Here is a 13,664-nt window from a genome sequence, read left to right on the forward strand (position 1 = left end):
GATTAATGAATGCGTTCTGGCCTTCAAATTTCTTAATTTTACTTGTTTACTATTCACATAAATATAAACACATCTACTAATGTGACCTGAGAACCAACAAAAGCATATTAATAGATCTGAGTTAAAAATGACTTTCTTCAACATCAAAATGTAATTATATACAGTCAAACCCATATTTATTCAGACGCCTTTAACATTTAACAGTTTATTCACTATAGTTTAGAAAATGGTAATAAAATATGACAACTCAAAGTTACACAAATTTCAGATAACTTTGATAGAATGGTATTCTTGATTTTACAATCAACCAAAAATTCAGACAATTGTTAGTATGACAATATTTACACAACTATCAATACTTTATTGACCAGATACCAAGAAAAGCTTAATTTAGTTCAGTCTGTGGTGTAAAAAGGTCACATTAGCAATTAAAGAAAAAACACTAAAGCAAATATGGTGTCCGAATAATTTTTGCTTCCAAATTTTGTACCAATTTTACTGTTAGTCCACTGTATGAAGAATTTTTGGGTGTTATATGTTACAGTATACTTTCTTTTGCTATCCTCACATAAACGTACTAAAGTGGTCAGCACCCACTAGTAAAAAATCAAAAATTATAATTTTTGGTTTGACTGTATATGGAAAATTATATTTTTACAGACATTTTACAAACTCTATTTTTTTTTCTATTAATTACCCAATGTTTTGTAGTTCATTAAGAGAGTTTTGCAGTGTGACCGAAGAATTTTAAAGTACAAATATTCCATGTAGTTCTTTAATTAATACGAGGTTAGTAATTGCAAAATAATTAGAAAACACTTCTGTCGTTCCTTGATAGTTCATCTACTGCTTTTGATTTTCTCCAACCGATTTTCTGTGCATACAAAGCTCCTCATAAACAATTCAGACTGACAAATGTCCTACAACGTCCTGACTGAGTGGCATTATACCAAACTGTCAATAAAGAAGTCACTTTGTAAACTATTTGGAGTGTTGAAAGCGCATAACAAACACATAAGATAAGTGGGTAAACTGATGCATTCTTACGCAACCTTCAAATGAAAAATGACCACTCGTTGTTGTGCTGTATAACAAGCAAACGCAGTGTTCAGTAAACACAGGTGGTTTGTAATCGCGTGTTTAAACTTCACAGATGAGGATTGTCACAGACGCCCCCTGCTGGCAGTTAGGACACATAGCTGGTACACCGTTCACTGCAAATATGCACGATGAACTTCGCACTATTATTATTAAATATATATGTATTTCGAAATAGTTTTTAACCATTATGCAGTTGGCTCTAGTTCACTGGAACTAGAAGATAAAAGAAAATGATTCTTTTGTGTACTGCACACTTTACAAATATTACAAGTCATGTGTGGATGTACACTAAGTACATTTGCATACTATGTACAATATTCATACAGCATACGTAAGTTAGTAGTATGCTATTCCAAATTTAGTCTATGTCAGATGTGAGAAAATAATCCAGTGTAATGATTTCAAGACAGCTGGAAATTATAATTATCCATCACTCATTTCCTGTCTGGAAATACAGGCCAGTTTTATAGTTAATCAGATTAAAATCATGAAGCATATAGTAGGGTTCAAAAGTCCACTTTTGAAACTGTCTACTTTCATACAGGTTTGTTTGTTTTCATTACAAACATTTTATAATTACCACAAATAATGCACTTGATCTCTATTTTTAATCTCATATATGACCCTGGACCACAAAACCAGTCGTAAAGATACATTTTGGGAAAAGCTGAATAAGCTGTCCATTGATGTATGGTTTGTTTAAATAGGACAATATATAATAGGACAAGATACAACTATTTGAAAATCTGGAATCTGAGGGTGCAAAAAAAAAAATCTAAATATTGGCAAATAACCTTTAAAGTTGACCAAATGAAGCACTTAGCAATGCATATCACTAATCAAAAATTAAGTTTTGATATATTTACGGTAGCTAATTTACTAAATATCTTCATGGAACATGATCTTTACTTAATATCCTAATGACAAATATTGATCATTTTGACCCATAGAATGTACTGATGGCTGTTGCTATAAATTTGCTACGTGATATATTCGACTGGTTTTGTGGTCCAGGGTCACATATTTTAGTGTTTTAATCTTTTTGAATGCCACTGTATATCGGACAATAAAATATTATTATAAAACTGTATCAAATAGGCTTTGGTCAACGTTACGTTGAAATTAATTTCAATATCTTTCAATGTGCCTAATAATGACTCTGAAGTGCAATGTTTACGTCATTGATTTCTGATGTATATTTCCATCTTCTTTTGGCTTATTCCTCCATGTTCTTGCCCTTTTTGCCAAATTTCACATACACCGTTGTGAGCACGACAGCCGTCACCAAGATCAGTCCACTGGTCACCAGGTACGCTATGGGCAGGAAGTAATTCTGCCCACCAAACCAGCTCACCATGGAGATCACCAGCTCCTTCCGACCTCTAAAGGGCGCGACAGGAAAATCTGGAGTTATTGGTTAAGGCAAAAAATACTTACAGAAATAAAAAACTAACAAACAAACAAAAGAAAGAAATTAAACTGATAAATATACTGTCTGGTTACCACACCTATATACTTCAAAATATTGTATGTTATGCAAAAAAAGTCATAGAGGTTTGGAGCAACATGAGAGTGAGTAAAGGATAACAGAATTAGCATTTTTGTGATAAACTTTCCCTTTAAGTGAACTAAGGAAAAAGACGAATAAATGAAAAAAGCTTTACATTGTGACTATGTACATTTTTGTCAGCTGTTTAATAGGTTTTGTCACCAAACTGAAAGCCTGTAAGTGCTGCTGAACCATTTCCTTTCATTTACAACCAATTCTGTTCTCCATTGAGCAAAGGATACTGTAATTTATAGAGAGGGTGTAGTTGCCGGCAGGCAGGCCTTCAGTGAAAGGCCCTTCAGCACGATTGAGAACCCCATAAAGCTTTTTGAAATTAGGAAAGGCTGCCTCTCTCATCCAAACAATCAGGTCATCATTTATGAAGCCATTGTTGTTGGAGTCTTTGACATCCAGCTCATAAACCGGATGCTGCCAATAGAAAGGCCGAGTCGTGCCTGAAAACAAACATAGAGAGACAACAGTGAGAAAAACAGACAGCTATGTTCATAAACGTGTGGTGTTATGATGTGTAGCCTACCTTCAAAAGCTTGTTGGAGAGTGAATGTGTTGTTAGTCGGAGGGTTACGGAACTTGACGTTTTTGTCTGTGTACCAAGCGATGCCCTTCCTGTAGAGTGGAACTTCTTTTTTTGACCCATTTGTTGGATAATACACTTTCAATGAGTCTAAAAGAAATAAAAAATAATATAAACAAGCACAAACAGCAAGTAAAACGGCTTGTTGGCATGGGTCTTACCATTGAACATGCTGTTGGCCACAGCACCGCAGGGGGCAATGGGTACTCTGTTTGCATCGTAATCGAACGGAGCGCAGTACGAACTCGGTGCCTACGTGAGCAATAACAACATCTTGAATGTGATAACAGCGCTACTAATGTGAAGCATAGTGAGAGATCAAATAAAGACAGACGTTATTTTAATCAGTGAGTGGGAGGGATGAGGAAAGAGCGTGAAAAAAAGGAGTGCAAACAGAAGGGGAGTGAAAGAGACGTCGAGCACCTTCAGGTTGTTCTTCCTCCCCACCATCTGTGTATCATCGCGGGAGTCCATGTACCTCCGCAGGTTCTGATGAAAGTTCCTCAGACCGTAGTAAAAGAATACATCGCCCTGAGGGAGACGGCGTGCTATCAGACAAAGTACTACATCATGTTGAAAGGAAACACGCTGATGACAAATTATGAGGTTCACAAGGTTGTCTCGTTTAAATAAGGCAGCAGATTTTTTTTTAATATGACTTTAATCTAGGACGTCTGCTCGTTTTTAAATCTGTGTTTTAAATGGTCTAAAATTCGAAGTACAGAAACGTGCCACAGAAAATTACCGGGGGAGATTGTTTAAATGAAACTTAAGAGTTTTTAAGAGTTTATAAATAAACATTAGATAATAAAATAATGTTTTAATTCAATGTAGGCCTATGTAAAGCATCCTTTTAGCGGTGGTATTAGGCAATGAAAAAATCTGACTGACATTTGGCAAATTGTAGCCCTGCTGAAAAAAACTGGTAGGTATGTTTTGATGCTGGTTTATGCTGGCCCTTTGCTAATTTATGCTGGTCCTTTGCTGGTTTATGCTGGTCCTTGACCAGCAAAGGACCAGCATAAATCAGCTAAACCAGACTCCCAGCACCAAAACATACCTAACCAGAATATGCTGTTTTTTTCAGCAGGGAGCTTTGCTTAGACAAGATCTCATGTTAATGTGGATATGCATTCTTTATAATGTGTATGCACTGCATTGCCTTTCAAAATGTTGGGGTCTATTCCTTATTCTTCAATGCAAAAGTAAGCCTATGGACGAGACTTCTGGTTCATTAGCCACTATAAGGAAAAACCGAAAAAAATGGCAATGTGCAGTAAATGGTAAAACTATTTACAAACCAGTGTGTTCATAATTAAGATAATACATTAAAATAATATGGTAAGGCACAACAATTTGCAATATCAAGCAGCAAAACAGTTTAGTACAGCTAAAAATAGCTGGATGCAGATGAGACCGGAAGCCAAACCCATAAAATTTACAAATGGCCTGCTCTTACGGGAAAAAAAAAATAGAATGTTTTTCAAAAGTTGTTTGTAAAATATATCAGTAATATTGTAAAACATTATTACATAATCATTTAAATAATTGTTTTCTATTTTAAGATATTTTAAAAATATATAATTTGTTCCTGTGATGGCAGAACTGATTTTTCAGTATCATTCCTTCAGGCTTCAGTGTCACATGATCCTTCTGAAATCATTTTAATATGCTGATTTGGGGCTTGATACACATTTATTTCATGTATAGAAAGTTGAATAGAACAGCATTTCAAAAATAAAACTGTTTAGTAACATTATAAATGTCTTTACTGTCATTTTTTAACAGTTGAGTTCATCTTTGCTGTATGGGTTTGCACTTACGTCACGATTTGTTCATAGATGTTTGGCCATATTGGCGGTACTCGGATGTAAACAACAGCATGGATTGCACAAATAACGCTTTACTGAATACATTGATTTGCTCATTTATGCTGTCTAAACCACAGGAAAATGCGTGGAAGCTGCTAAATCATATAGAGAAGGACTTAGTAAGCAGGAAATGGAGCAATGTTTTTAAAAACTGAAGTTAAAGATATGTACAAACAGTATTAATTAAGATATTAGCCTACTATTTTACCTACCTGACTGTAAATGATAAGAACAAACAAGAATGATTTCAAGATTCTTGCCCTGGAAATCCTAGTAAAGTTTGGCCAACCACAAATGCCTTTTGTTCCTCAGGCAGTTTTTGCATTCATCTCCTTAATTTGTTAACTTTTTACAGTCTATAGTAGCCTACTCCAAATGTTTTTCCTAGTCCGACCAATTAGTACAGCCCAAAACATGACAATAATGGACTATTTTCAGCATCAATAATCAGCTAAATTTGCAGATTTTTTTTCAGTTTAGTGCTTCAATATTGATGCCAATTGATCACGCGTAGCGAAAACACTCTATAGAACCTGAAAATTTTGAAAAGCAGTGTATGCAGTTATATTAGTAGGCTATATAGTCAGACTCACTGAAAAGGTTTTTGGAACATTGAAGCTGACTTCACAGTAGCAGTCTAATCTGTGGATGCCATGGTTCCTCATAGTGGAGCACTGTCCACACGTTCCAGCATCGGTGTAGTCCACCTGTGCAGCAAAAAAAAACAAAAAAACAATACATACAATATGAATTTAAAATCTGACTCTGTGGAGTCACAGCAACACACACTCCAACACGTTGAGTTGTGGCCTTCAGTCAGTCTATAATTCATATATGAGTCATTCTATAATTTAGGGTATTTCACATCAGGAAATAATTGTAAAAGCAACAGGATTTCTCAATAAAACAACTACTGGTTTTAATTTAGGCCTACATTTCATCAGTGCTTATTAACATATCTACTAAATGCCAAACTCAATCATTAAACATCAATATTTTATACATATACATCAAAATATGATATATGCGACCCTAGACCACAAAACAAAATATCCAACAATACATTTTATGGGTCAAAATTATAGATTTTTCTTTTATGCCAAAAATCAATAGGATTTTAAGTAAAGATCATGTTCCATGAAGATATTTTGCAAATTTCTTACTGTAAATATATCAAAACTTAATTTTGGATCCGTTATATGCATTGCTAAGAACTTTATTTTGACAACTTTAAAGGCATTTTCCTTAATATTTAATTTTTTTTTCCACCCTCAGATTCCAGATTTTCAAATTGTTGTATCTCGGCCAAATATGGTCATATCCTAACTAAGCACACATCAATGACAATCCTATTCATTCAGCTTTCAGAAGATGTATAACTCTCAATTTCAGAAAATTAACCCTTATGACTGGTTTTGTAGTCCAGGGTCACATATGTCATTGGGGTTCACCCCAAAGCTATGTCATTCTGGTCTCTACATATGGCTGCCCTAGCAAGCAGTGCTAATAACAAACAACACAGTTAACTCACAGTCCATTGTAGTTAGCCATCTACTTTAATTAGACAACTATATCCAATGGTTTAATGAGTTGCAATGGCTTTGAATTTAAAAATACAAGTCTTTATAAGTATATTAGCAATTTTGCTTTTGACCACCAACCTTTAGATTACATTAAAAATGTAATAGTAGTGAAACCAAGACGTTAAATGTATCAAATTATATATGTTAGGTTTGTTACAAGTAAAAAATAGCAAAAGAACTTGACCAACACATTAAATCACACTATACGAACACACTAAATTCACTATCTGATGGATCTGTGGGTCGCATTGAGTTTGTTTCCTCAAGGAACACATCTTCCTGGTCTATTTCTCCACTTCCTGCTGTCTTGCAAATTGGCACATGATAAAAAAAAAAAAACATCTAACCTTCAGTTCGTATGTGTTCTCAACAGTGATGAGGAGCCATATGCCCAGTAACAAGCACACGAGAAAGAGGATGTAGAAGGTTGGCAGCACAGTTTGTGGCGTGAGAGATGGAGACCACGCGGGTAACCTCTGCTGTTTAAACGCCGAGTTATCTGGACGCCTCGACAGCGGCCCTGTACCTGCCTGCTTCTTTCCCATTTCAGATTCTCTAAGTCGTCACAAAAATGGCAATAGCACAAACTCTAATAAGCAAGTGTTTTCTTTAACTGCCACCGAAGGAAGTTTTCCCAGTTCCTAGTGTGACTGAACCTTTGAACCTGAAGGGACTGTTACTTATTAACTACAACCACTCCACCTTACACACACACAGCGCTGTTCCCCCTGTCTTTAGCTCTGACTGTTAAACCTCCCCGGCGCTCCACACATTCTTTTCCATCAGAACTGAGTCTCCCCTCATTCCTGGACTGTGCTGTAATGTGTGGGAGCAGCATCTGGGTGAATGTGTGTGTGCTTGGTGACTGTGTTTGTGTGTTGTAAAAAAAATATTGCAATAAGCAGTACATCCTGAATAAAGTATCAACAGTCTATCGTGGGAGGGGCTCCTGGTGAATGAGACAAAAATGGACAAAAAATGTTTTTGACCAATCAGATATATTTTCAATGCATAATCATGAAAAAACTTTCACACACAATGTATTTTTCTCTTGCAGCAGACATATGGCAGTAAAATACATTATTTTACATAGCTCAAATACATTATTTATTATTCTACATGCTGAACAAGTAAATGAACACGAACGTGTAAATAACAGAGAACAGAGTGTCTGCTTAAAAGAGTCCAATTTTAAATGTTCCTTCCCTGCAGCTCTTGACTAGACCCTGGTCCATCATCTTCATTAAGTCTGCTTTCACCTGAAACAACAACAAAATATTATTCTTGCTATTTTTCAGAGTTATTACAATATAGTTGAATTTAATCCAAATGATTAAACAGGGTTCATACACATTTTTACCAGTAAAATTCCATGACTTTTCCATGACTTTTCCATGACTTTAAGTAAATATTCATGACTTAATGTTTCATGAAATGTATATGTATCAGGGCTCGAAATTAACTTTTTTACTTGGTAGCACTGGTGCTCCCAACTTCAAAAAATTAGGAGCATCCAATTTTTTTTTGGATATTTATATATTTATATATATGTGTGACCCTGGACCACAAAACCAGTCTTAAGTCGCTGGGGTATATTTGTAGCAATAGCAAAAAATACATTGCATGGGTCAAAATTATTGATTTTTCTTTTATGCCAAAAATCATTAGGAAATTAACTAAAGTTCATGTTCCATGAAGATTTTTTGTAAAATTCCTACTGTAAATATATCAAAATGTAATTTTTGATTAGTAATATGCATTGTTAAGAGCTTAATTCGCACAACTTTAAAGGTGATTTTCTTAGCATTTAGATTTTTTTGCATCCTCAGATTCCAGATTTTCAAATAGGCCTATATGTATATTTATTTATAATAATAATAATAATATGTATCTCGGCCAAATATTGTCCTATCCTAACAAACCATACATCAATAGAAAGCTTATTTATTGAGCTTTCATATGATGTATACATCTCAGTTTTGTCAAATTTAACTTTATGACTGGTTTTGTGGTCCAGGGTCACACACACACACACACACACACACACACACACACACACATATATATATATATATATATATATATATTAATATTAATATTACTTAATTGTTTAGATTTTTAAAAGGCACATTAACTTTTTTCACATTTACACCTCTATGTGTCTGCTGCATAAAAACATGGATTGATAATTGCAATAATTTGACCATAAAAAGCTGGAAAAAAAATTATTGGAAATAAAAATGAATTCTGTCACAAGGGGGCGCTTTAGGAGCGCTGAAATATTAGTTTCCCTAGTAACGGCTGTATAGACCATTTCAAGCGCTATTCGGCGGCTTAAGGAAGTGACGTCGTTGGTCCCAGGACGTTTCCGGTTAGTGATCCAGCGCATTCAAAACAATGGCGAGAAGCGCTTTATGAACAGTGGGATTGCGGTCATATATATACAAACATCCTGCTTAAATGTCTAAATTAAAATTAGATCCTTGTCGTTCGGTGGTTGTGTGCTCCCTCTGGGGCGGTACTAACATTCTGAGACGTGTTTAACGGTAGATTTCCGCGAAACGTACCCGTGTTGCGGCAGTGAAGGAGAAGGCTGGATAACAACAAGCAACTCTAGGATATACAGCGCACATTTCGATTCAGGCAAGTAAATATCGTTTTTAATTAATCGGTTTATTTGTATATCTTTACGTTAACTCTTCAAGTATGATGCTGCATAATTTAAAGTAGCATTTTGTCATTGTTTACATATGCATCTAGCTTTCGTGTGTAACGTTAATGAAAAAAGGCAAGTTTTTTATTTCTGTTTTATTTCTGTTTTATTGCTAAGTGTTATGTGGGTTAAATTCATATTAGTCGTCTAGTTATTTTGTCAGTTGACAAATGCAGTGAGTAACATGAAAGTACGTGAATGTCGTATTGTGTAACAGTTAACGGCAGTAGTTTACAAAACGTAATGATTATGGTAAATATTATTTTCCATCACATAAGCTTTGGTAATGTTAATTCCAAGATGTACTGACGTATTAAGCAATAATAGCATTATTATTTTTTTTATATTGTGCATTATATTAAATAATTGTTTTTCTACTTTTATCCTTATATAATGTAAACAAAATTTATACAGGTGATTTCTAATATCATTTGTTTCTTAGTCTAGGAAGCATTTTGATGTAAGCAGTTGTAAATATGCAGCAGGGTCACTAAATCTGACAATACAGTGTAATACTGAAATTTGTTAGCTCCCTGTAATTCCCATAGAATTGGTTAAATGTTATATACATTTTCATAATGATGGCTAATATCCTTTGTTTTGTTTTCTAGAAAGTATTCTAAACTGATGTAAACAGTTGCAGAAATACAGAAGGGTCACCAAATCTGAGAAGGCAGTGTAAGGAGAGCCATCATCTGTAGACACCCAAGGACAGCTGATCATCCTGCAGTGACAAACCACATCTGACCATATCAACACCCAGATGTGATTGAGAACTTGAGTGTAGTATTCAGTAATTTAGTGTAGTACTTAAAGCGACTGATGACCAGGCCAGATACAGACTGCTGCTTTTGATATTTGTTCCCCCTTTGTTCTCCATTTCAGTTCAAATGTTGTTTCAGTTGTTGTTGTTTCATTTGTTGAAGCATTTTATGTTCATACAAATATTTACATATCAATACATGTGCTGGAAAAAAAAACAGTTGAAAGTGAGAGAATGCTTTTTGTTTATATACAGTACTGGTCAAAAGTTTGGACAAAGTAGTTTTTTTATGTTTTTGAAATAAGTATTTTATGTTTATTAACATGATTAATTATTTAAATGATTTCTATTATAAAAAATATGTTGTGCAAAGCTGAATTAGCATCAGCCTTTACATTACACCAGTATTCATTTTCACATGAATATATATATATATATATATATATATATATATATATATATATATATATATAATTTGTGTGGGTGTGAACAGTAAATACGTGCATAAAAACATATATGAATGCTTTATGTGTGTTTGTGTGTGCATTTATTAATCTGCAGATATACAGGTTTATGTAAAACACGTTAGCCAGCATTGAATTGCGACGATCTTGTTTATTTGTGATCACATGATGGCTCGGAGCATTCATACCCTCCACTTGCACTGTTCCACAGCAACAAACTTGACCAAACTAACGTTGAACACATGTTGAAATGAATTCAACACGTAATAATAGCATCGAGCGCTTAGTTTAATAGCATACATTTAGCGTTGTTTGGAACGATATGTATTGTGAAAAGTAATGTGCTAATGAAAACAAATATTTAAACACAAATACAGACTGACCACGCAATGCAAGTAAATTAATCACGAACAACCTCCGGATATCTTGGGAACAAAACATGAAGTAAGTTGCACTGCTTGCTTCAGACTGATGACATCCATTGTACGAATAAATGTTCACAATATTTCCGTTCATGTGATATGCTTTTAGCAATCTCCCGTGTACACGCACGCAGCATCGATTAGTTAATGAGCAGCTTTTTTACCTTAACTAGCTTTTTCGCTAGATTTTAAAAGAATGTGTTCCTATTGACAGATCGGAGAAATAGCGCTACCGGAAATGTTTCAGGACCGGACATGCGCAGTAACGTTCCAACGCGCTTGTTATTGTTTACATCCTTGAAATGGTCTATACAAATCAGCATTAACGCTGTTTTGTCAGACAAGAAATGAACATGCAACACGTTTCTGAGGACAGTCTGTTCCCTTCAGATACATTCATATATAGACATCCGTGCCGCGTTTTGAGTTTGAAACGTGCGGTGCACATATTTATTCTATGACATCATTGCCTTTTTGAAGATTTATCCAACCCTATCGCGATCGTCTTTCCATCCCCAACTGTAAGACCTCTTAAAATTATAATCAAGACTTTTCTTTTACTATTTTAAATATTTATAACTTTTTATGGCCTTGCATTTGATACAAAACTGCGAGTCGCCATTACCCCACGCGACCGATCACGTGACTGATTGTGCGCTCGTTAACTGGAATTTAAACAAAATGATCAGCAATATTCTAATATACAGAGTTGGTCAAACAAATTTCCATGACTTTTCCAAAACTTTGTGGGTTAATTTAATTTTCCAAAACTTTTCCAGGCCTGGAAATTGCCATTTCAAAATTCCATGACTTTTCCAGGTTTTTCATGACCGTACGAACCCTGCTTATTTTAAAATTCAGAATCAAGCTCTAAGAATATGTTGTGGTGCTTTGAGAACATCTTCCATTGCAGCTATGCAGGTAGAAGCTGGAGAACCCCTGTTATATCTTCGTAGATGTAAATTAAGAATGAATTATTGGGTCAATATTAAAGACCATAAAGCAAGTCATCTAGTTAAAGAAGTGATAGAAGAATGCTGGGAACATGGAAACAGAAACATCAAAAGCTTTGGATGGTCTGCTAATAGGGAAGCACAGTATTATAGCTGGACTAACATTGTAATCTACAATACCAGCAACCTATCTAATATTCCAGCATGGCTGTTCCCAATGCCAAGAGTTGATTTACATTTACTAACAATATTGAAGAGTGAGAAAGAAACCCCCAAGGTTCATTAATCATGGTTACATGTATATACTGATGGTTCTAAAGATAGTAGAACAGCTGCTGCAGTATATAGCCCTAAATTTCAAAACAGTATTAAGAAAAAGATAACTGATCACATATCAGACTGAGACTTGTGTTAATTTGCTCTGATTCTCAGGCAGCGCTGACAAGTCTTGCAAGTGGGTTAAAATCATCAAGGCAAGACATTATTTATGAGATTTTTGCAAGTTTGTAAAGATTAAGTAATGTTAGCTTAATAATGTTCTTGTGGGTTCCTGCTCTGCTCTTTATGTAGCAAAAATTGTATTGCCTCTACCCATCATGAGATGTTTTGTATACTTGCATTTAGAGATAGACAAGCCTTTTATCTATAAACATGCACTAACCTAGCTGGTTCTAATTCCCCCCGGTAAGAGGCAGAACTACTTAATGAAATCAGCTGCTGTCTTTCCTTCCCTTGCCATACTGATTTTTGTGTGTTTAATACTTTTTTTCCTGTGTCATTCCGCTTTATTACACATAACTTTTTTTATTGAGTGTAATATTATGTTTGCTTTATCTGTGTAGATTTCTTAGGTTAATATCATTACCTGGTCAACATTTCATGGGAATTGGGTGCTTTGGAACTGTGTTTAATTATAAATTAAATGGATGTGTTGAATACTAATTTCCCCCACTATATGCTTCACTTCTTCAACTCTTTTTCATTTCAATTTAAGAAAAGTGGGACTCTATAAATATATAAATGACAGACCTAAAAATACATTTGAACCCAGTAATTTGGTGGAAAGTGTAGCAATTGTATGAAATGTCCTCTAAATATATTTCTAAACCTGAGAAAACCTCATCTGCACTATTCTGTGTTGTATTGATCTAATAGAGCTGAAATGAAAATGGTTGCATATACAACTACATTCTCCAATTCAAAATTTTTAAAACTAAACCTAAATTTTAAGGGGATACTTGTTTCTTCAGTAGAACACAAACAAAGATTTTTAACTCAAACCGTTGCAGTCTGTCAGTCACATAATGGCAGTCAATGGGCACCAAATCTTTGAGAGTAAAAAAAAAAAAAAAAAAAAACATTAAATAAGACAAAACCAAATTAAACCCTGCGGCTTGTGGTGACACACTGAGGTGTTAAGACACAAAACGAATGGTCTGTGCAAGAAACTGAACAGTTTTTTTTACTATTATTTACCTCTGAACCACCGCAGCGATCAACTGTATTGAGCATGTTCACAACAGCCGGCGCGTGACGATTCTGGCAATGTAATGAAAAGTCAACACTCCCGGATGAGTTCGCGCAAACGTAAACTTTTAGTTTTTAATCGGTCACCAGAAATAGGATAAGCACAAATAATTATCATTTTGA

At 34.7% G+C, this 13,664-nt stretch overlaps 2 protein-coding genes across 2 annotated transcripts in view; both read right to left on the reverse strand.

The window, feature by feature from the left end:
* Positions 1 to 189: 189 nt before the first annotated feature.
* Positions 190 to 7,349, reverse strand: tmem30c (transmembrane protein 30C). Its single transcript, XM_073845344.1, has 7 exons — positions 7,047 to 7,349; positions 5,710 to 5,823; positions 3,669 to 3,776; positions 3,407 to 3,497; positions 3,189 to 3,335; positions 2,893 to 3,105; positions 190 to 2,505 (listed from the first exon to the last, which is right to left on the reverse strand). The coding sequence occupies exons 1-7, from the start codon at positions 7,242 to 7,244 to the stop codon at positions 2,318 to 2,320; spliced, it is 1,059 nt and encodes a 352-aa protein (XP_073701445.1). The 5' UTR covers positions 7,245 to 7,349; the 3' UTR covers positions 190 to 2,317.
* Positions 7,350 to 7,874: 525 nt separating this feature from the next.
* LOC141340141 (metallophosphoesterase 1-like) overlaps positions 7,875 to 13,664 on the reverse strand; it is an 80,400-nt gene continuing 74,610 nt past the window's right edge. Inside the window, exon 7 of the mRNA XM_073845070.1 lies at positions 7,875 to 7,958. Within this exon, the coding sequence (XP_073701171.1) occupies positions 7,875 to 7,958 (84 nt within the window). The remainder of the gene's footprint in view (positions 7,959 to 13,664) is intronic.

Source organism: Garra rufa, chromosome 8 (assembly GCF_049309525.1).
Source record: "Garra rufa chromosome 8, GarRuf1.0, whole genome shotgun sequence".
Lineage (NCBI taxonomy): Eukaryota > Metazoa > Chordata > Actinopteri > Cypriniformes > Cyprinidae > Garra > Garra rufa.

Excerpts from the sequence above, each read along its gene's own strand:
- tmem30c (XM_073845344.1), bottom strand. The coding sequence starts at position 7,244 with ATGGGAAAGAAGCAGGCAGGTACAGGGCCGCTGTCGAGGCGTCCAGAT. Across the intron at positions 3,106-3,188 it reads TCTCCAACAAGCTTTTGAAG|GCACGACTCGGCCTTTCTAT; the intron begins GTAGGCTACACA and ends GTTTGTTTTCAG. Across the intron at positions 2,506-2,892 it reads CACCCTCTCTATAAATTACA|ATTTTCCTGTCGCGCCCTTT; the intron begins GTATCCTTTGCT and ends CAATAACTCCAG.